This window comes from Bos grunniens, chromosome 24 (genome assembly GCF_055505025.1).
Source record: "Bos grunniens cultivar Pamir isolate PY7600 chromosome 24, Bosgru_T2T1.0, whole genome shotgun sequence".
NCBI lineage: Eukaryota > Metazoa > Chordata > Mammalia > Artiodactyla > Bovidae > Bos > Bos grunniens.
In genome coordinates, this window is record NC_141188.1 from 47,644,193 (window position 1) to 47,667,923 (window position 23,731).

At 53.3% G+C, this 23,731-nt stretch overlaps 1 protein-coding gene across 1 annotated transcript in view; it reads left to right on the forward strand.

Moving 5' to 3' along the window:
• The first annotated feature begins 220 nt into the window (after positions 1-220).
• The window catches only part of ARK2C (arkadia (RNF111) C-terminal like ring finger ubiquitin ligase 2C), a 110,862-nt gene continuing 87,351 nt past the window's right edge, over positions 221-23,731 (forward strand). The window contains exon 1 of the mRNA XM_086372361.1: positions 221-518. Coding sequence (XP_086228487.1) covers positions 458-518 — 61 coding nt within the window. The 5' untranslated portion in view covers positions 221-457. The remainder of the gene's footprint in view (positions 519-23,731) is intronic.

The window sequence follows — 23,731 nt, forward strand, 5'->3', positions numbered from 1 at the left end:
ACCCACGCGAGGCTGCAGGAGCCCCGCGGGGCTGACCCCCTTCCCGCTCCCGGCCGCGGGCTACGGCGATTGGCCGCCCGCTGCTTCTCAGCCATCACCCCTCCCTCCCTGCACCCCCGCCCCCCCGCCACCCGCGCGCCCGCGGTCCCCGCTGTCCCCCGCGGTTTCGGCGAGGCCGCGCCGCGCTGCGCTCCGTTCCCATTGGCTGGGCGCGCCTTTGTGTGGCGGCAGCTGCGGCCCCAGCGCCTTTGAATGTCGAGAGGGGCCGGGAAGGGAGCCTTTCCATGGGCCATCTGTCTCTCCGCCAGCCGCCGCCCCGCCGCCGCCCGCGCCCCGCGCCCCGCCTCCCGCCCCGGCGGCTCCCGCAGCCCCGCCGCCGCCCGCGCCCGCGCCCCGGAGCCGCGCCACAAAGGGCCCGCGCGCAGCCGCCGCCGCCGCCGCCGCGCGAGGAGCCAGGATGGTCCTGGTCCACGTCGGCTATCTCGTGCTTCCAGTGTTTGGCTCTGTGCGAAACAGAGGTATCGCTTTTTGCTTTCGGGGTCCTCTTCCGAGCGTGGATCGCCGCGGGCACCCGGGCGGGGGCTGGCGCCGAGGGCGGCGGGTTGAGGGGGGGGCGTTCAGGGCACACCCGGGAGGACGCGGGGCGAGCGGTGGCTTCTCCCCTCTCCCTTCTGGGGGACCCCGAGTGTGGAGGTGGCCGCCCTCGTGGGAGCTTTTGCAGTGAAGTTAGGGTTTGGCGAATTCGAGTTCCCTCCCTCCCCGGCCCCAATTTTTTATTCTTTGCGGCGGACGCGGTTCCCCCAGTCATAGCCCCTTCCCCCAATACCTAGCCCTGTGTGATCGAAGGACGGAGAGAGATACATGACTGTGTGCGTGCGCGCCTGTGTGTGTGTGTGTGTGTGTGTAAGCCTACTTGGCTTTCTGTAATTTTTTTTTTTTTTGAGATGTATGTGTGTTTCATGTCATTTGTGTTCGTGTTTCTCCATTATTTAGTCACTGATACCGATGGCTGCCTAGCTCGCATCTGGCATCTGCCCTGTCCCATGCCCCAGCCCCCACCTTCTCGTGGGCACTTGCACGATTTCCCGTCCCATCTTTTCCTCCCCTTTAACCCTTTTTTGTGTATCGCCCTTCTGCTATCCACCCCCCACACCATGGTCTTTGTATGACAGTTGTATTTATGGGTTCAAGATGCTTGTGTGTGTGTGTGTATGTGTGCGTGCGTGCGTGTATGTGACTGTGTGCAAGTGTGTGCGCGCCTTGGAGAGTCAGGTGTGCACTGCTGTGCACCCCTGGACCTGGCCGGCCGGAGAGGGGTGCCGGCCCTTGGGTGTTGCGCTGTGTGTGCGCGGATGCGGTGGGATGCTGCCCCCAGGCCAGGCCTTTGCCCCCGGCAGGCGTTGACAAAGCAGCAGGCCGGCGCCGGCTTTGTTTTTAACTGTGATATATGGGATGTGTTTGCACGGTCCCCTTCCCCACATCCCCCTTCCCTTACATTCTGCTAACAACAATAGCTTGATTTTCCCCCTCTTCTCCCCGCTTCACATTTCTTCCATTTTCTTTTAATCAAAAATTCCCACCTCCCAAAGCAAACCCGAGATGCATTTAGATTCATTATTATTATTTTTCTTTTTGCATTCTGCCTCTGGACTCACATTGCTCTTCTTGGAAATGTTTCTGCTATCCTCTCCCACTCCACGTCTGCTTCAATCCCTCCTGGCTGAAGCCCTCCCCCGGCCCCCCTCCCTCACGCACGGAATGATGTCTTCCCTTTGCGACCAGGGCTGCTCCCCCAAGTCAGAGTGGGGGGGTGGGGTCTCGGGCCAGCGCCTTCGTGCGCCCCAGGGGCCCTATTGGGCCAGAGAATGAAAGCCCAGCCCTCTTTCTTCCAGCCCAGCTGTCCCCAGCCCCAGCCTCTCCCCAGAACCTAAAAGGCAAGGTTGACCCCCTTAGGCCTGTTTGAACCGCAGTTTTTTGTGTGATGATAGAATGATGACATTCTGCATTTATCAAATCTTTTTTTTTTTCTTCATTGTGTAGCTCAGTGAATGGTCAACTCGCTGCTGTGTGCGCTGTGACCCTTCTGCCTCCGCATTTAGCTGTATTGTGACACCCCTCTTAACCATCTCCTGTCTCCATCTGAGGAAGGCATTGCTATTTAAGCGGCAGTATCCCCTGTCTCAGGCCAGCCTAGCAGTGGGGGGCAGGGGTGGAGGGGATGTGTGAAGAATAGGAATGGGGGGGGCTGGGTGAGATCTCCCTTGAAATGCCAATCCCTCCCCCAATACACAATTATATCTCATTACTTGGCATTTCCGTTTAAAACGGGTGTGGAACATTACACTAGGCAGAAATTCAAAAATGATTAAGATTGATGTTGAGCCTGAAAGTATAATTATCCTGATTAAATCATTATCATCCTCATTAATACCACCAATCTCTAAATACCATTGCAGGATGCTGATTCCATGTTTTGAAATTCAAATTGCTCAGCTGCCTTTAAATTTTGTTTTTAATACACCCCCCTCCAAAAACAAAAAACACCTAAGAAAACAAATTCTGCCAGTCAAAGTTTACTTTCATGGCAAACACGCCCATAGGAAATTCAAGGGCTGAGGGTTAGTCGGGCTGTAAGTAAAATTTAGCACAATGTGATAAGAATTCATGACCTTCCGATAGAGGATACTAATGCTTAACCCAACAAGGTCCTAAACCACAATCTTCTTGTAAAACTATTAGATAGCTTGCCAGCTTAAATCTGTTCTTTTTAGTTTCCATTGTAGTAGTATAGGATGTAGGCCATTTCAGAATAGATGTAGAGAAATAACCATTTTTGTATCTCATCTTGTTTAGCCGAGTACATTGCACTGTAAATCCCTGTTAAGTGGACTCCTTTTGCCTTGGCTTGGAGGCTGTAGCACCCCATTTGCCACTTATCTGGGTGGCTTCAGCTAGCTCCCTGCTAGCACCCTGGCATAAGTGAAGAGATTACATCTAGTCAGAGGCAAAAAATAATAAATATATATATATATATGAACAATTTTGATAAAATGATAGTTGCTGCTACTCTGAAAATTTGGTGCAGCAAGGTCTTTGGCTTAAGGGGGAGCCCTGGCCACGGTGTCTTAATTGTTTAATTGTACAATGTCAAGAGCATCTTTGGACATCCGCCCTGGCCCTCAGAGCTGCCCCTTTAACAGCCGGCTCCCTTCTGCTGCCTCGCTGGCCAGACCTGCTTGAAAACTGAAACAAAACAGCAGCAATAAAGAAAGAATAAGGCCCCTACTTTGAGGGCCCTTCCAAAGTAAAGTCCCAAGGGGCCTCCCCAGATTGCCATTTGGCAATCTGAAAAGAAGGAGAAGAGAAAAAAACGAAAAGAAAAAGAATCCCCAGCAAAATGGTTTTCCATTAAACAGGGATCGCGTGTTCTGCTGTGCTGAATTACTTCCTGTTCTTATTTTGTGGGTAATTTTTTCTGTATCAAATATCCTTTTGGTTGTGTATCTTTTTCACCTTTTCTTGTACTAAAACTAAAGCATGATCTGTATTTTTTTACATCCCCCAGTTGACAATGTACAGCGCTCGGTTAGAGATGTTACCCTGCTGAAACCTACTGTGCTCGTGTAGCCCGGGCCATCTGCTCATTGTACGCTGCTTTTGTTCTGTTGCCCTTCCGAAGCATGGTGGGCCCAGCCTTTTTTTTTTTCTTTTTTTTTTTGTATCGTGTGCATGACGACATTGTTACACACAGAATCCACTAATACTAATATACAATCTCTCAATAAAGAACTAGTTTCCTATATTAACCTAGTGTGCTTTTTCTCTTGCTGTTTTCCCATTTATTGTCGTATCCTGCTGTTTAGATTTCCCCCCTTGCTTTTCTATCCCCACCCCTCACCCACCCACCCACCACTCCCACCTCCCATTGTAAGATTTGAGTGAATGCCTTCTGGTTTTTTTTTTTCTTTCCTTTTTTTTGTGATACAGATATGGTGACTTTAATCTCATCTAGTCCATATCTTTCTACAGTAGATGTCTGGGTACTGTGGTGGGGGATGGGTCAGTTGTCCTGACACACCAAAATAGCTCTATTACATAGAAAGAACTCCTATCTTTGGCCACCTATGTACCCACCTGATAGCCTCCACTTTTCATCTCAGTTTCCAAGTTTCATGGGCACCCGGTTTATGATGTTGATGAAGAGATGGGCTATAACCCTTAGGTTGAGAAAAGGGATACTGTTCTTAACTAGCAATCTTGTAGCATTTCAGACTCGCCTGAAAAACCCATTTTCAGTTGTCTTTTTTTTCTTTTTACTGTTTCATTGATTTACTGTCCTTCTAAGTCGTGCTGGGGGTGACATGTTACATGCAGTTGAAGCCTTGATCTGGAATTTGAAAGTATCCTCTCCCAGGTGCATATTTAAATTGTTGGGACCTGCGATGTAAGTTTTGCATGGAGATCCTGCATAAGGAAGATGTTTGAAACAGAAACCAACTCAGACCACTCCCACATTCATCCCAGGGCCAGCAGCCTGACCTGTTACTGCAGGAATAAGAGGGTCTGTGCCCTCTGTAGGCTGTGAGCCAGTGAACGCTGATTACAGCCCAGTTTCCTGACAGCTGCCTCATCTGTGGCCGGCCTGAGTGCCTCTCTTGAGAAAGAAAGCCAGATCTCTGTCATTGTCGGATTGTGGGGGGCGGGGATCAGGAGGGAAGTCCGAATCTACCCCCAAACTGAACTGGAAGAAGAGCCCTTAAAATATATCTTTGTTCCATAATTATATTTGAGGAGCCAGTGGAGAGGTATTTTTTTTTCCCCCAAAGTGGAACTCAAATTCAAACATTTGTCAATTACACCTATTCAATTTCAGCTCAGAATAAGCCTTGCTAAATGAGGCGTTTTAGTCACCGAGGAAATTAGTTGATTAAAGAAATTCACGGTTCCTTCAAAGGGTCATCATTTTGAAGCCGCTCTTCCTTGGGCCAAGGTGCCTCCTGCTCGCCTCTGTGGGCTGTCTCCCAGCTCGCCTCTGCCCCCTGCCAGCCTTCCCTGCCAGGCGGGTGCACCCCTGCCTGACCACAGCGCTTCCTCGCCTCCTTTGTGGCTCGACGCGGCTCTCCTCTCCCCCATGGCTGCCCTTTCTGCTCTGGCCCTTTGTTCTCATGCTCTCCCCAGCCTGGGTGGGAAAGCTGAGCTGATTTACTGTGACACATGGACACACATGCAAGCTCCCAGCGGAGGCTCGTACTGCAGTTTGTGTGAGGCGAGATAGGCAGATCTTGGGGATTTTGTTTCTCTCCCTCCTTCTCCCTCTCCTCTGCCTCCTTTTATTTTGGTTTTCATGAAACTTTCAATTTTGTTCCCAGTTTGAGAAAGTAAAATAAACCATCCTCCAACCAACCTCAACAAGAAGGAAAACGATCCCAACTCAGGTGATCACCCTAGAGAGCAGTGGCTATTAACCAACTCTCGGATTTTATTTCTTTAAACCAGTATTATGTATTATATTGGAATTATCTGGTCAATGTTTTGAGAATGGTTTAGTAACCTAGTAATAACATAGAAAGTTAGTAGGTTACTGGGAAGTCATGTTTTAGCAATTTATCAAATGCATGCCATATTTTTGTCTAGACTGTTAGAATAAACTTACTCATCTGAAGGAGCCTTTTTGTCTAACTGGATGGTCCAGTCATTACAAAGCCACTGTACTTTGCATCTACTCTCTCAGCCAACAGACACATACCTGTTTTAATCAATTTTAACTCTTAAGATTTTGGAAAATCCATCTACTCTGTAGATTCTACGCTGGACTTTGTAATAAGATGGAACATGGTTTTTATTTACCACTTTTCCTTTCGAATAAGAGAACTTCGAATAAGAGAACTTCTCTCCTGAAACCAGCATTGGATAAGGCCCACCTTATTGAGGGGCTTACTTAAATAATAGTTTTTCATAAATCGGCAGATACTATTAATTATTCAAGGCTAGGGGAAAAGACGACCAAGAGTCTCCATGCCGCAATATGCAGATAACAGACACTGGGTCACCTCTCATCTCTCTTCCTTGCTCACCTCCTGCCCTACCTGCCATGTCCTTCCCGCCTTTAAATACGCAGCCTGCAGTGTCCATTGGAAAACTTAATGCTTTTCTGAGCTAGGGAAGCAACAGCTCTGTGCTGGATCCAAGTGCCATGGGAAACTCCTGGCCAGGAGACACAGGCCCTTGACTCCAGCTCAGGACATAACTTTGGGTGTCTCAGACCTTCCTGACCACAGTTGCTCAAATGTATAAGACACTTACTTGTACACTTGGGCCTTGGTTCCTCTATGAATCTAAATAGTTCTTTAAAAAGTCCTGGCTTAATATAATATGAATCTGAATCTGCTTTTATTAGGATGGTATGGTTTGGCCACAGATGAGCCAATATATTTCTAAGAGAATTGGAGGGAAAGGCTTACCTTAGGCTCAGATTTTCTGGCTGATTTAAGAACTAAGAGCAAACATTCATAACCCCACAGCTGAACCACTTGCAATGCCTGTATTTTCATGTATTCATTCATTAAGTCATTCATTCACTGACTCACTTGTTTGTTCATTTAGTTAATGAGTGTTCACTGAATTCCTACTTGGAGCCAATTGAAGGGGGATATGAAAGCCATGTGGGACCTGGATACCTGCCCTCCTGAGGCTTATGCTGAGGCTGGGAGATGGATGCTTAGGAAACCAGACACTGTCTAAGGTATTCGGTGCCTCGGCACCCAAACGGATGGCACAATGTCCTGATTGGTGCAATGGGAAGAGCTTGGAGCAGTCCAGGAGTTGAGTCCTATCCCAGTCTTGACCAGGAAGGGTGAACTTAGGCCACTGCTCTGAGTGTTCTCTAAACAATGACCATCATTATATCTACCTGATAGAGTGTGTGGAGACTTTTCAAAGACACCGGGCACAGAGCAGGTCCCGAGGCATGCTGGGTGGCTGCCCGCATCCTGCACAGCTCTTGGAATATACTGGCCAAGAGATCAGATAAATCAGGGAAGATGTGCTGAGGAAATGGGGTTGAGTTGTGCCTCAAAGGTTGGTATGTATACAGGAGGGAGAGGAGAAAGACTCCAGGCAGGGACAGGAATGGAGGGAGACTTCGGTCAAGGCCAGGTGGCTCTGCTGACTGGGCAAGAACAGAAAGCACTTATGAGGAGGGGTTGTGTGTGTGTCAGGGTGTGGGTGCGGCCTATCACCTTGCATAGCTATGGGAAGCATTGGGACCATTGTCCTGTCTTTGAATGGTTCTCGGGAGAGCATTACTCCAGCGGTTAAGCAGCGTAAGATTGGGAGAAAATGGGAGAAAAGTCTGATAGAAATCCGTTTCTTAGGCCTTCGGAAGCTCCAGTAGAGGGATGAGCCCAGAAGAGCTTAGCTGGGGAGGAGTCCACGGCGGGCATCCAGGGGTGTTGGAAGTCCACACACCAGTGGTCTAGAGGATGAGGAGGAGGGTTTATGGGGGGCGGGGGGGGAGCTTCCCATAAGAGGAAATGAACAGAGCCGAGTTGATGTGGAGGGGCGGAGGGATGGGGAGGTCTGGACGTGCCTGGGAGAATGTGAGACCAGGAAGGCAAGCAGGGATGGTGGGCAGAGCAGACAATTCGGGGGAGAGGTTAGTTCAGCATGTAGATAAATAGAATTTGAGATGCTGAAGAGGGCAGAAGGAAGGGCACTGTGGCAGTGTCCTGGGATTTGAGACTTCTAGTCCTGGATGGAGTACTAGGTGATAAATGTATGGGACATTTATGGGACACACCCTCAAAGAACTCTCCCTCCCTGCCTTATCTGGCCAGGCACCTGCATCCTTAGTCATGCAGGTCACGCTTTCAGCAACCTCTCTACCAACATGCACTCCCTCAGGGAGCTGTGCTCTGGTATCTCAGTTTGAACTTCTATCAAACTTCATCTTTCTTGAGAAGAGGGACCCAAGGCCAGCAAGTGGCAAGATTATTGCCTCCATGGGTTTGCAAAAAGGTGGGGCCTACCCATGTAGGGAGGAGGGCAGAGTCGCAGAGAAGGAGGGGGTGGGAGGGTGGCAGCTGAGGCCAAGGACAGGGCATGAGGGGTGAGGCGTGGGCTCCAACCTCAGGCTTGGCTCTGTCTGCAGAGTGGATTTTCCCTAATTCAAAGCTCTTCTCTTCTGTTATCTCATTTCCTCCTCAACACAGACTGGGAGGAGGTAACTGGGGACCAGAGGAGACAACTGAGGCCAAGGGTGGGGAAAGTTGTCCCCTGCTCGCCTTGGGTTAGGGAATGGCTGAGCCAGAAGTGGATGTGGTGTGACTGGCCGGCCAGCTGTGGCTCCCTGCAGCGCTTCCCAGGGCCTGCACACTGTTAGGAACCCTCTTGAAACCAAGAAAACACTGACTGGAAAGGAATCCCTAATTTTCCTCCACATCTGGGGACATCGGTTTGTCCGCTTTGGGAGAGGCCTCAGTCTAGCTTGCGGCCAGCCAAGCTGTGAAGCAGGTCAAGTCCCCAGCCTAGAGCCTCCACCCTCTGGAAGGGGAGTCTGAGAGACAGGGAGGGTGCCTGGTGGACCAGAAAGACCCCAGGGTGGGAAATGAGCAGGGGCTGGAACTGGGTGGTGAGTCCTTTAGCCTGCAGACTCCGGCTCGGAGGAGGCCTCGCCAGCTTAACTGGGGGACCCCTGTGCTCAGCTTGCCACCAAGATAACTAGGTGTACCCCTTCAAGGACTTTGGCTCCCAAGTCATGAGCACCTCTCCTGGGTTTTCTTAGGTCATCATGATGCCTTCTATCTGTGTTATATCATCAAGTAATACACTCACATTTTAATACACTCACATTTTGGAAAGTTTAGAAAATAGACCAAAGGGAAAAAATCTCTTAGGAGTCCACCTGTCTGTGATCACTTTAGTGAAAGGCCTTCCACCAGTTTGTTCATACTCATATACATATTTTTTGTAGAGCTGTAAACACAGTAATATACACTTTTGCATTCTCTGATTTTTCAGATTTAACCTATTAAAAGCCCTTTCATGTCTTGCTAAGCTGTTTTCACAAGCATCACTTTGACTGGCTTCACCAAATTCCACTCGAATGGTGGCTCTGTGTTCAGACTCGTGGCTTGTGAGGCACCCAACGGCTCTGGGTCGCAGGCCACTCCTGCTGGTGTGGTCTGTGGCCTCCCTTGGGCTGTTGTTTGGCCACGGGGAGGGTGGGGGATGGTGGACTCTGACAGCTCCCAGGCCTCTCTGCTCACCATCAGTCCGGGCCCAAAGGGGCGGAAAGAGGGGGCAGGAAAGAGGGCATGGGGAAGGAAGCTTCGGATAAATTCCTCTGAGATTTGGCTTCTGGTCTCTGTTCTGCCACCAAAGTCCACTGTGATCTTGAGCCAGTCAGCTTCCTCCAGTGGGTCTCAGTTTTCCCATCTGTCAAATGGGGGCGATGGGTCTACCTTACAGGACTTGTCACATGAAGTGTGACTTATGCGAAGTGAAGTTTGAGAAGCCAGCCAGAGACAACAGTTAACAGTGATGGCCCATTATTCAGGCTGGTGGGCCCAGCCCTGCTTTGAGGCTGCTCTGCCAATAACCACCCTTGTGACAGGGCTGGCGAGCCTGACTGCTCTGGGTCTGCACTTCCAACTTGCCAGAGGAGATAATTGGCCTAATTGCCCCTTCCTGCTGTAAAAAAAATGGTGATTTCCTCTGGATGAGAGTCACTTACACTTCCATTGTCTTTTGGCCCATTCGCTGGGCAGCAGCCGTGCCTCGGAGCTCAGTAGAGAGGCTCCACCCTTCCGCCGGCCACAGCAGTGACTCTGCAGGCAGCACAGGCCCCGCTGGGGGTCCAGAGCCTCGGGTCCCTCCTGCCTCCTGGGGCTGCCCCCGCTCCCGTTTGGCTCCTCAGCAAGAGCTTCCCTGGGGCCTCCTTTCCTGAGGTGTGCCACTGCAGGGGAGCAGGGGTCAGCCAGCCCTCCCGCAGGTGACCTCAGCAAAAGGGCTCGGCCGCACCCCCTGGAGGTGGGGGCTGGTCTCCCCGAGTGGAGGAGAGGAAGAGGCGCTGCTGACTCAGCACCGGCCTGGCGGGTGGAGAGCGGGTGGAGGCGCTCTCTGAGGCTGGGAGGAAGTGAGAATTCAGCCAACACCTGTCTCGAGGAAGGGCGGGGAAGCTTTGGAACAGCTGCTGCTGTTTCTCTGGGGGCTGCTGAGTGGGAGGCAAGGGGGCGGAAGCCCTCCCAGGGCTTCGCCTCCCCCCACAGCCTGCTTGCTGGGCTCCAGCTCGCCTCCCCCAGCAGCCAGTGCCTCCAGGCAACCCCCTCCCCATAGCCCGCGGGCCCCTCTGTGGCGCCTGTTCCCAAGACCACCACATCCTAGAACAATTAGTTCTGCTCCCAAACTCTGGGTGCTGACGGGGTTGGGGTATCCCCTGGCCCAGGGCTGCCTACACCTGCCATCCTTAAGCCAAAGGGCGGCTCTTCCAGCGGGGCCCTCCGTCTGCATGCTGTTCTCTGGAGCAGGAGCTGGCCTGGGCGGGCCTCTTCGTCCACCAGCCTGGCCCTGCCGAGCTGCGCGGAGAAGTTCAACTCTGGGGCAAGTGAGGCAGGGATGGAAGACCTGGGTCCGCGGGGCGGTTCCCTCCTACAAGGCCCCCCGAACTGCCAGTCAGCCCTGGCCCAGCACCAGGACCCAACTTGGTACTGGTGGTACAACTTGGTACAACTTGGCCCAGTACCCAACTTGGTAGTCAGGGAGGGACCCCAGAGAGGCAGCTGGACAGAGCCCTGGCCCCAGTGCAGTCAGAGGTGGCCAGAGCCCCTCCTGGACACCAGGCGGGTCGGCCCAGCCTCGGTTTCACCTTTGGTGCACTCACATCCTTTGGAGCACAAGGGGAGTCGGGCCTGAAGAGGAGCCCCTTCGGCTGGTCTAGGGAAGCTGGGCCTGGCTGGTGGGGGTGGCGGGCAGCTCTCATCTTCCTGTTTCTGGCTGGGAGAAACTGAGGCTCCTGGGCAGGGCTGTCAGGAAGCAGGGCGGCCACAGAGCCAGAGCCAGAGTTGGGGAGGGGGCAGGGTAGGGAGTAAGGGGCCCCCAAGAGGGAGCCTGGGCCCCCTGGAACCTGAGGAATCCAGCCTTCTCCCCAACAGGAGGGGTGGGGCTGAGGGAGGGGTGGGGGGAAGAGGTGTCACGGGGGCAGGGGGTGTGGAGGAGGGGGGAGGGTGGGTAAAGGGAGCTACAGCTATCAGCCCTCACCTGAGCAGGTGAGTGGGGAGTGTGACGACGAAGGTGGTCCAGGAGCCCAGAAAGGAACCTGGGGTGGCCTTTCCCCAGCCCATCCCACCCTCGAGGGCCCTCACCAGCCCACGCCACCCCCAGGAGAGGGGTGGAGGAAAGAGGAGCCAGAGGCACAGGAGGGTGGGGATGGGTGAGGTCAGAGACCTGCCTCTGTCCCCGTCCCCCGATTCTCAGCAGGAAGCGCCCATCTCTCAGGGACTCGCTAAGTCCATCCTGGCACCTACTGCAGGTGACTTTGGACCTCTCTGAGCCCCACTCTCTTCCTTAGAAAAAACTGGAGATAATTGTTATCAATACCATTGTCCTGGGGAGGTGAGGATGAAAGAAAGTTTTGATACATGTAAAGTAACAAGACATGCGAACCTCTGGGAAGTACTTAGAAAAAGGTGTTCATTCTCGGTTCCTCCCTCACTGGAACAATTTCAGGGGCCCCAAAGGAGTGCACGGGGAACAGGGAAAGAAGGGCATGTCTCAGCTTTCTTGGATAAGCAGTTACTGAGAATCTACGCCGGGCTGCGGGCAACTGAGGCACAGATAGGATCTGGCCTGCAGTCTGGCTGCGGAGACCCCTGAGGACCCCTGGAGTTGGGTGGAGAATGCACAGATTAGGCTACGGTCTAATGAGGGCCAGGCTGATGGTCGTGCTGGCCGGAAATTATGACCCAGCCTGGAGGCCGCTGGCCAGTGTTGATGCCTGCGCTGGGAAGTCACGGGGGCCTGGCAAAGTCAGGAGGGCCTCTTGGAGGAGGCGGAACTGGATCTGGTTTCCGGAGCAGGGAGTGATCTGCGGCTTGATGCCTGGGAACCTCTCAGGTCAGCCTGCACCCTGCCCCCTCCCACGGAGGCCCAGAGCTGATCCAAGAGGTGAATGTTCAGAGTCCTGGGGCTGTCACCTTGCCTGATTTTTCTTTTTCTTTTCTGGAGCATCGGGCCCTCTCATTTCATTGTCATCCTACCCACGCCGGTCCCCATCTTCCCTGCTAGTCCCCAGCCCCAGCCACTTCCCTGGTAATCCTCTGTCCCCTCCTGCCCCTCTGCCCAGCCGGACTGCCTGAGTGCTCCCACAGTCAACGTGTTGTTCCTGGGAGGGCCACACTGAGGGGGGAGGCTGCCTGGGGGGAGCTGAGGGCTTGTGACCTCCTCTGAAGTGGGTAACCCTCTCAAGCATGGGTTCTGCTCCCTGAAGAATTGGGTACTCAATCTTACCTGCCAGGCTGAGTGACAGGTGAGATGGTGGATGGAGTATATCCACCGTGACACCTGGCACAGAGCGTGGGGCTACAGACTCATTGTTATACATGGCTACCTGCTAGGTCATTGCCATGTATAGGATCCCTTGACTGCTTCTAGGAAGCACTTTGAATTTGGTAAAGGAAACAAAGGGTAGGGGAAAAAAAAACCCTCCAAGTCTCAGTGTTCTCATCTGTAAAATGGGAACAATTCTAGTAACCCTTGCAACTGGTTATGATGAAGCTCAGATCTGATCACGGATTTGTTAAGCTGACCTAACAGATGTGTGTCTGAATTGAACCAGGCACTCTGCCAGGCACTGGAGACATGGGGATGATAACAATAACATGAGCATCAGCAAATGCTCATGTAGCACTTGCTCTGTGCCAGGTATTCTCCCAAGCACTTTAACTGCGCTAAAGAAAGGTAGTCCCGTGGGAAACCAACATGTGAACAAACAAGAAAGTATGGCTCAAGGTATGGGCTGAGTGCTCTTTCGGGGGAGGCTCGGGCTGGGCACAGTCTTAGAGGATGCATGGGGTTGAATTGGAGCAGAGGTGGGGGCAGAGTGTTGCAGGCAGAGGGGCTGCAGGGCACAGGGCGGGCTGGGGAGCAGAGGACTGCAGAGGGGACGGGAGAAGAGGCAGATGTCCTATGGGGCAGCTGGGCCCTTGTCACTCCTAATTGTCACAGCAGTGTTGCCTGTTGATCAGCGTTGCCAGTGGCTGACTGGCCTTTGTCAGGAACAAAGGGCACACTGCCCATGCGCAGCTATGGTGTGTCCGGGATGAGCTAAGGGCTGTGCTAGGCCTCAGTCTGCTCAGGACTTCCTCCCCCTTTGTATGTTTATGACCTTGCCCAGGTTCCTTGGCTTCCCAGGTGGCTCAGCAGTAAAGAATCAGCCTGCAGTGCAGGAGCCGAAGGAGACGTGGGTTCGACTCCTGGGTTGGGCAGATCCTCTGGAGGAGGGCATGGCAACCCACTCCAGTATTCTTACCTGGAGAATCCCATGGACAGAGGAGCCTGATAGACTACAGTCCATGGGGTCACAAAGAGTCGGACAACAACCGAAGCGACTCAGCACAGCACAGATACACACCAGGTTCCTTGGGGTGGGCTTTCTCCCTAGCCGCCTATGTTGAGAGCGGTACTCACCCATGAGTACACGCAGCAGCACCGTGATACCCAGGCATGCTGTCTCTGGAGACACAAGTTCAGTGTCCGCTTCCCCTTCTTTCCATTGACAGGTCTCTTGAGCCCCATGAGCTGGACGCCGTCACTGAATTCACACAGTTAATATTCCCATGAGACTTTAGCCAGGATAACGCCACCAGGCCTGACCATGGCCACGTGCCCCACTAGACCCTGTGGCCCCCAGTTCTCACCGTCCTCAGGGCTCTGCTGTTTCATCGCTCTCACATGATCCGTCTAGCACTTGACGTGCACATAATTGTGCACCTGGATGCTCAGCCCAACACACGCCTGTCTATACACAGTCCCCGAATCACGCACATTTGCATAGTCGCACATAGCCACACACCCGCGTGATGTCAGCACGTCCACTCATCAACACGCGTAAATATCTGTAGACACAGCACGTTACACAGTCTAACACACAGGTGACAACAGCCACACACAGCCACTTGCTGCTCACACCCGTGAGTACACGCAGCAGCACCGTGATACCCATGCATGCTGTCTCTGGAGACACAACTTCAGTGTCTGCTTCCCCTTCTTTCCATTGACAGGTCTCTTGAGCCCCGTGAGCTGGACACCGTCACTGAATTCACACAGTTAATATTCTCATGAGACTTTAGCCGGGGTAACGCCACCAGGCCTGACCATGGCCACGTGCCCCCCTAGACCCTGTGGCCCCCAGTTCTCACCGTCCTCAGGGCTCTGCTGTTTCATCGCTCTCACTGCAGCCCAAGAGGGGCAGAGGCTGTGTGGGCTATGGAGGGAGGGGCCGCTGACTCGCCGTGGTCTCCGCCCTAGCGCCCGCTGATAGATGCTACAAACATGGCTGAGCTCCTTTGGGACGCCATGTGGCCTTGGGGGCTTTGTGGAGGAGGTGGCCCTCGAGCTGTGGTTGAAGGCTGAGGTCCCTGTCAGTAGGAGGTGAGACAGGGAAGGGTACCCAGGTGGGAGGAGCTCCCGTGAGGGTTATGGGGAGGCCTGAGCATGGGTGGCAGCCCCCCAACCCTGAGAACCCCGGCTGTGCTTATGAGGGCAGTTTGGGCAGGGATGGAAGAAGAAGCCGTGGGTCCAGGAGATGGCCAGCAAACCCCGCTCTCCTGGGCTTTCCACCCGCCACCCTGGGTGGTGGTCCTGACCCCTGGGAGACTCCTCGGCCGGTGCTCAACCTCGGCGTGCAGATGGCGGGGGAATTAGACCATGCGGTATTAATGGTGCTACCCTGCTTTATAAAGTGCCCTAACAAGCTGGTGAGCCAGGCACACTCAGTCTTATTTACGGCTGCTATTATTTCTCTGACATCGAGATTAATTTGACGATAGCTGTTTATAAGCTCTTCTATCATCAGATGGGCCCATTACCTGGGAGGAGAGGAGGGCTGAATTTAATTTGTGAATGGTGTGCTGGGTTCTCTTGTTCCTGGAGTGTGTGTGGGAGTCACAGCCATAAATCATGGAAGAGACCAGCAGTGCCGAGACCAGAGGCCTGGGAGTTGCCCGGCTGGCCATGTGCCAGGGAGGGATGTGGGCAGGTGGGCGAGTCTGCAGATCCAGGGAGCCCAGTGGGATGCACACCATCTGTGCTGGGAGAGAGACCTGGGGCTTCACCTGGCCAGAGAGCTTCAGACTCTAGGGTCTACAGCAAGTGAGAATCATTTGGAAGTTTGTTAAAACACAGGTTTTCCCAGCCCTACAGGTGACCACCTCTGGGCGGTGGGGCTTGTGACTCTCCCAAGTCTGGAGCGTATCTCTGTCAGGTACAGTCCACCTCGCTGGGCCTTGGCCTGTGGACAGGATGAGCAGCCCCTAGGGTTCCCCCTGCTCCAGGCACGGCTCCCCTCTCCTGGGTATCTGCAGAGAAAGGCACAGGAGAAGGGCTGGCAAAAAGTAGACCCTGAGTGACAAGCTAAGAGGTTGGGTCTTGAGAAGAACAGTGAATTGGCCAAAGCTGCCTCCTTCCTCCCACGGGCCCCTCCCAGCATGGTCACCCCTCAGCTGTGAGCCCCTCCTGCGGACAAGGGAGAAGCGTCACCTCATGAATGTCGTGTTGGGAGCTTACAGACACCATCTCTCTGTCTTCTTGCATTGATCTTTGGGTTCAGTTCAGTTCAGTTCAGTCACTCAGTCGTGTCCGACTCTTAGCGAACCCATGAATCGCAGCACACCAGGCCTCCCTGTCCATCACCAACTCCCAGAGTTCACTCAGACTCACATCCCTCAAGTCAGTGATGCCATCCAGCCATCTCATCCTCTGTCGTCCCCTTCTCCTCCTGCCCCCAATCCCTCCTAGCATCAGAGGCTTTTCCAATGAGTCAACTCTTCGCATGAGGTGGCCAAAGTACTGGAGTTTCAGCTTTAGCATCATTCCTTCCAAAGAAATCCCAGAGCCGATCTCCTTCAGAATGGACTGGCTGGATATCCTTGCAGTCCAAGGGATCTTTGGATTACCTTTCATTAAACGCAATTGAGAGATAAGAAAACTAAGGTGTTGTAGGAAGTGGTTTAAAATTTCATGGCCTAGAACTGAGGCTGGGGTTTCAATGCAGCTGGGACATCAGGTCCCTTCTATGACCTGAGGCAAAGTTCTCCCCTCGCCAGGGGCAGGGGCCTGGCTGTGCAGCTGCACACTTGAGACTTCGCATCCTTCAGCACACAGTGACTCTATGGAGTGTGTGTGTCGGGTGGGGACAGGGTCCCAGAGAACTCAAGGTGTTAAAGGGGCCCCTGTGCTCCTGAGAAATCTTCCTCTGATGAGGGCTACATTTCCCTGGGTGCCCCTGGAGCCCAATGCAGCAGATCTTTCTCCACTTGTGGCCTGGCACACACTGTCACCGCAGGTCTCTGGGCGAGACGGTTGAGGAGCAGGAGGGCCTGACACACACATAGCCCCGACTTGCACTGATGGAGATCGGTGGCCCGTGGGCAGCGACCAGGCCCCTTGCCTTTCCTGGGCCTGTCCCAGGATGCCAGGCTCTGTCCTCTGCCTCCCAGGCCCTGGTCTTTCCTTCCCCACCGCTGACTCTCCTCTTGGCAGCCTTCGCAGGGCTCTGCTGGGCACTTTTAAGAATCCTTCAGGCCAAGCATCCCTGGTTCCACCAGTGTCGTTGCTTCCAATCAGATGCTGACTTGGATGAACTCCAGTTGGTCAAATTCCATAAAATGAGAAGGACGCCAGTGGGAATTCCATCAGATGCCCCCCTCTTTGTTGAAAACTACACTTGCGTTACTGTAGTCTGAGTGTGCATCAGATGTTTTGAACACACATCGCCTTATTACTGAGCTTAATTCATGCAGACCTGAACTCTTGAATCTGTTAACACCTGCTTGGAGACGCTTATGCCTTCACATGGTGAAATTGGTTTATTGGGTAGGGTTTAGTCTGGTTCTGTGCAGAGACTCCAGATAAAGGGGGTACCAACTATCTCAGGTCAGCCTGGAGTTCGTGGTCCTGGGCAGGCAAGGCAGGCAGGTGCAGGTGGCAGGGACTCGGGAGCTCTTCTTGCTCCACTCTCCCTGGGGTATGGCCCTTTTCGGCGTGTCCAGGATAGTTCACATCATGTCCACTTTCTAAGCACCGGGATGGAGGAAGAAGAGAAAGGACAGGAAGAGCATGATGTATTGCTGCCTGGCACCTCCACTCTCTATCTCATTGTCCAGAACTTCTTCACATGACCATGTGTTGCCGCAAAGGAGGCTGGGAAATGTGGTTTTTATTCTGGAAGGCCAAGTGCCCAGCTAAATTTGAGGGTTCTACTACAATCTGCCTGCAGTGCAAGAGACCCAGGTTCTATCCCTGGGTTGGGAAAATCCCCTGGAGGAGGAAATGGCAACCCACTTCAGTATTCTTGCCTGGAGAATTCCATGGACAGAGGAGCCTGGCAGGCTACAGTCCATGGCGTCACAATGAGTCAGACACGACTGAGCGACCAACACTTTCACTTTACTGTAGAAAGAGGGAACGGGTATTGGGAGACAACCCATCATCTCTGGCCAGTTGGTCTTAGTACCCACAGTTGAAGCCTTACGTTGATCTATTTAAAAACTGTCTTGTGAGCAAAACTTACGGACTCACAGGAAAACTTCTTGCCTGTGGGAATAAAAGAGACTGTCTGTGTCCACGCTGCTCAGTTTAGTGTCATGGTGGTGGGCTAACATGCCTGCAGGGCTTCGCCTAATAGGCAAGGAGCAAGATCCCAAGGTGAGAAGTGAGAAGCCACCTGTCCAAGTTGGTGTCCGACCACTGACCTGGGTTGATGGGTGGTGCTCATTCGTTTATTGAAAAATTCTTCTCGTTGTCCTGGCGACTAGCTTGCATTTTCCATCTTGTCCAAAGAACACAGTAGAATGTGTGAGCTAAGGAGGAGGTTGTAACTGGGAGCGCCCAGCCTGGGTATGGTATACAGACCCTCCACAAAAGCTGTATGTCCTGGGGCAAGGTATGTAATCTCTCGGAGCTTCGTTTTCTCATCTGAGAAATGGGGATATAACCATGACCCGCTCCTGGTTGTTGGAGAGACTCAGGGAGAGTCCCCGGGCAGTACCAGTGCAGTGCCCGGAGCAGGGATCGAGGTGGCCACCGCGACAGGTGGCCTAGGGGTCAAGAGCACAGGCTCCAGGTCAGACTGCTGGGAGCGAGGTAGACTCTACACCCCGGAGAGGTTGTTTCTGTAAGGATTAGTGGGGTATGGACAGCATCAGCACAGCACCTGACAGAGGGTGGGGACTGGGCGAATGCTAGTCTGCCACGGGCAAGGAGCACCACTCTACCCCTCTGCAGATGGGGGTGGGGGCAGGGGAGGACTGAGAATCAGAGCAGAGTGACAGGTCATGGAGACAGGAGCTGCTGGCGGGTAGAGGCCCAGGGCTCTGGCCCCTCAGTCCAGCGTGGTGCTCACCGCCCCAGGCTCTTGCCTCAGGTCCTCCCTGAGGGAGGTGTGGGAAAGGAGGTTTGCTCTCCAGAAGTGATAACCAGACACAGATATCCCAGGTCAAGGACTCAGGCTCGCAGGGGCTCCTGGTGGCCTGGCTGGGCCTTGTCCACCAAGACTCAGCTCTCAGGGTTTGCACTGGAAGCCCAGAAAAGCAGGGCTGGAAGGGACCCCAGAGATACCCAGCGCTTCCAACCAGCCCCATTTTGCAGGAAACAGAGACCCAGAGAGAGGAGGGGACGTGGCCAAGGTCACTCAGTCAGGGTGGAGACCCGGGCTCCCTCCCCTCACTCCTGGACCAGGGGACAGAGGCCACAAACCTCCACGCTCCCACTTTCTTTCGTCTTCCTTCTGCCCCCAGTTACGAATCATTCCATTTCTTCTCAGCGTCGGGTCCAGTCTGAGGGAGGTCAGGGAGGGGCAGACATGCTGGCAGAAGTGCCTGCAGGGGGTTGGGATGACCTCTTGAGGGAGGCAGAAGGAGCTTCTCAGGGTCAAGGACGGGGCCTGGGCTCCGACGCCAGTCCCGGGGCTCACTGGTGTGTGCTGAAGGTGAGAGTGGGCAAATGAGACCCGCTTCCTAGGCCAGGGTGAAGATTTACCCACAGAAGTTTGTGACTATGAAAGAGTGTATATACATGAAAGTGAAAGTTGCTTGGTCGTGTCCGACTCTTTGCCACCCCATGGACTATACAGTCCATGGAGTTCTCCAGGCCAGAATACTGGAGTGGGTAGCCTTTCCCTTCTGCAGGGTCTCTTCCCAACCCAGGGATTGAACCCAGGTCTCCCACATTGCAGGTGGATTCTTTATCAGCTGAGCTATAAGGAAGTCCAAGGATGCTGGAGTGGGTAGCCTATCCCTTCTCCAGGGGATCTTCCCAACCCAGGAATTGAACTGGGGTCTGCATTGCAGGTGGATTCTTTACTAACTGCGCTATTAGGGAAGCCATTCAGATGCGAGGTTGCCTTTATTCAGGCTGAAAAGCTGAGGTTCTCATGCACAAAGCGCAGGATGAGAAGGACTGATCAGGGTGTGTAAGTATCCGACTCCAACACCGCTACTGACAATACAGGGTCTCCTTTTATCTTAGAGGCCAAACAGGAAAAATCTTTATGAGAGTCTGAATATCTGGTTATAGTATTTGCAGGGCATTCGCGCGGTACTACAGGGTTTTATGAAACACACTCAGTCACTCAGTCACTAAGCTCTAAGGCGCATACACTTGCATGTCTCCCAGCTCTGAAATTGGGATGCATCTTCTAGATGTGTGTCCCAGTTACATTGTCTTTTAAAAGCTGGTGGTGGTTCATGAAGTGACAGTGTACCATCCAACTGACGGCTTCCTAGAACTGATGCAATTTAACACTCTTTTTTTTAATGCGTCTCATCCACAAAACTTTAGGGCCACAAATAAGTCTGTAGAACTCTCGAAGGCAGATAGTGCCAAGTTTGCAATTCATAGGATCTTGGTTTCTTTCTCATTATAAACATCTCCCTCCTCTTGTCTTGTTTTTAACATTGCACGACCCCTCACACCCAAGGACCCAAGAGAATAAGCACGTCCTGCAGGACTGGAAGGCAGCAAATCTGGAGACAGGAGTCCTGGGACAACTGTGAGCTTTGTTAACCTCTCTGGGGGCTTTGGGCTCCTTATAGATCCAAGGGAGAAGAGCATCCACGTTGTGATTCCCTCCTCAGGGGCTGGTGAACACTTTAGGGAAACTTGCTGTCTAAAAAGCTTTGGAAAGGACAGATGTGCTGTAGAGTTAATATTCTAGGAAAAATGCTAACCTCCTTAACCTTCCCTCTTTCCCCAAACCAGCTGTCAAAGCCCCTTCCTATACCTCTCTGAGAACCGCCAATCTTCTAGAGGCACAGGTGACCCTGCTGGAATGCTGACCCCTCCTCCTCCCACTCCTCTAGCAGCCACAGTCTCCCAGAACCCCGGAATGCCCCTTCCCGGGGCCTCTGCCCCCCTGCATTCAGTGCTTGCTGGCTTCCCTCCGTCTCTCCCCCCGCCTCCTCCCCGTGTACTCAGCTTCCCTCTCAAGCCTTTCCCTACCCCAGCTTTGTACACATGATCCAAAGGCTTGCATGGCCCATAGTGCCTGCAGGACCTCTATACCTAAATGCCCAGCACAGCCCCGCCTCATGGACTGCCACGAGTAATAATGACACGACAAGGATGACACAGAAGGACCTCCGTGTTGGTGGGGGCGTGGCCAGGTAACTCCGTGTTGGTGGGGGCGTGGCCAGGCAATGGGGCCTGCTGAGCCAAGGCCACGGTCTGCTCCTTGGCAGGTTTTCCATGGCTCTTGGCCCGAAGTCAGGATGGGGTTGGCTCAATGCAGGCCCAAATCTCTACCTTTCCTCCCTCATTCTCTGCTTTATCTGTTACTTTAATATTTATTAAGCCCCTCTTCTGTGCCAGGAACCGTTGACCCTGGATTCAGACCCATTCAGAAGACCCCAATGTCTGTGGAGAAGCTGATAAAATATTGCTTTATCTTCCTTCTTTTCATTCATTCGTTTATTCACTCCCTCATTGCACAGATGTTGACTGAATGGCCTGTCCTGCTCCAGATTTGTTCTAGGCACTGAGGACACAACGGTGGACAAGTCAGGGCCCCTCCCCTGGATTTAGGGAGCTTACCATCAGGTGGGGGGATGATGGCAGACAGCAAATGAATAAGCAGGTAAAAGACAGCATGCAGGAGGTGATGGGGCTAGGGTGCAAAATATCACGGTCAGGGGGCCAGTGGTGCTGGGATGGGGTTGGGGGAGCGGCAGGGATGTCACTTTACTTCCACAATCAGGGAGAGCACTGTTGTCAGGGTCAGGCTTACCAGAGCCCAGAACTTCAGGGCAGTGAGAGAGGAAGCCCAGAAGGTGTAAGGGGGTGAATCTTGGCTCCCTTGTTGGGGAGGGGGGCGCTGGCTGCTTCTTGCCTCCTGATCAGGGCAAGGTACCCACACTTCTGGTACCACTCTGTACTAGGCACCCTAGTAGCATCGTCTTCACACCAGGAAGGTAGAGACTGTCATCCCCATTTTACAGATGGGGAAGCTGAGGCACATTACATGTGTGCTCAGTCGCTAAATTGTGTCCAACTCTTATGACCCCATAGATTGCAGCCTACCAGGCTCCTCTGTCCATGGGATTATCCTGGCAAGAATACTGGAGTGGGTCACCATTTCCTCCTCCAGGGGATCTTCCCAACCCAAGGATCGAACTCCCGTCTCCTGTGGCTTCTGCATCAGCAGGCGGGTTCTTTCTTTACCACTGGGCTACCTGGGAAGCCCGCTGAGATGCAAAGAGGTCGTGAAAGGCTACACAGCTGGTAGAGGTGGAGCCAGGAGTCAGACCCGGCAGGGGACCCTGGAATCTGATCTGTGACCACTGGGCTACCCTGGCTGCCCATGGCTCTGTCACACCCCTGGTCCTCTGAGCCTTGGGGTCCCCTCTGCAGGGTGCTGACTGGTGGGTGTGGCAGCGGCCAAAACCTTTCTCAGTTCGTGCCTTGCTGTGGCCCTTACACGTGAGGAAACTGAGGTCCAGGGAGGGGAACTGACTCACTTAAAACCATATACTAATTAATGACCAAAGAGTTTCAAAGACTTTCCTCTCCTTTGCCTCCTCCCATTGTCTGATTTCTTTGCCTGGGAGCTTCAGGGCTCCTTGGTGGGGGGCGGGAGGAGGTGGGAGCAACGTGGGTCTGTGCATATTCTGGGAACCATCTCTGAGGACAAGACGTGTGTGTGTGGGGGGCGCATCTGTATGTCGATGCGTGTGTGCGCTGTGTATGTGGGTGTGTGCACGTGCATGCACATGTGTGTATTTTCAGATTCCACCAAGGACACCCAAGAATCGAGTCTGAGACACGCCAGTTGAGGGTTGAGAGGGCACCAGGGCCTCAGCACCCGCTTCCAGGACCCTACCACCCCAGGCCCTTCTCAATGGCACTGCCATCTGCTCTTCTCACCGTGTCAGCTCTCCGCCCCCTGACTCCCTGCCTCTGTTCTAGACCTTAGTCACACCTGGTCATGGTGCAGGTGTCAGAGCTTTTACCCTTGAGACCCCAAAGTTAGAGGATTCTGTCAGAGCCGGATGGAGCCCCGGTCGGAAAGGCAACACTCTATGCCTTTGAGCTGCAACAGTGGCTCCAGGGGGGACAACTGGCTTTGAGAAGTCCTCATGTCTGTCACCAGGGTTATCTGGGGAGCTTGCAAAGATCTGTATGTCCAGCCTCCAAGGCGGAGCTACCTTAATGAAGTAGGAATCTGCATCTATGGAAATACAGATTTGTGAATTTTAAATACAAGCCAGCTTGTATTTGAAATTTAAATACAAGCCTGTCCTTTGGTCATTAAAGAGGAAAGATGTGTATGCAGGGAAGGTGGAGGCAGTGCAGCAACTCGCGGCTGAACTCCAGCTGCCACTCCTTGCCTGCGCCCCCAGGCCCCTCCCCAGAGGCAGGCACTGTATTTCTCAGCCCTGGTTTAGTAGCGAGTGCCGCAGAGACTCGGCGCGTACACACGTGCCCCCGAACGCCCCTGCCTGTGTGGAGTGTATGGTCTAGTGCAGGTGACCGGGAGTAAACAAGTGACCCACAAATACATATATGATCGTGAAATGGGACAAGGGCCAGGCATGATCAGAACGGTGTGCTGGGGCCAGAATAGCAGGGACAACCTCATTTCAGTGGGCTGTGCCGGAGCAGGTTGTAGCGGACGGAATGAGGCTTCCTCATTTCCTGTCCAGTCTCGGGCTGGGGCCTGGTGGTGGCAGGGACAGGGGACCCTCTCCACTCACTTCTCACTTGATGTCTGGGGTACAGAGAGGAAAAAGACCCCTCCCATTTAGGGGGACTCTCCATCCAGGTAGGGAGACAGGACCTCACCCACGATAAGGATTGTATGAGTTTCCTAAGGCGGCCATGACAAATAAATGGAGGGCTTGAAACAATGGAGACTTATTGCTTCTCAGTTCTGGAGGATGGGAGTCTGAAATGAAGGACCATGCTTCCTCTAAAGACTCTGGGGGAGGATCTTTCCTTTCCAGCCTCTGGTGGTTACTGACGA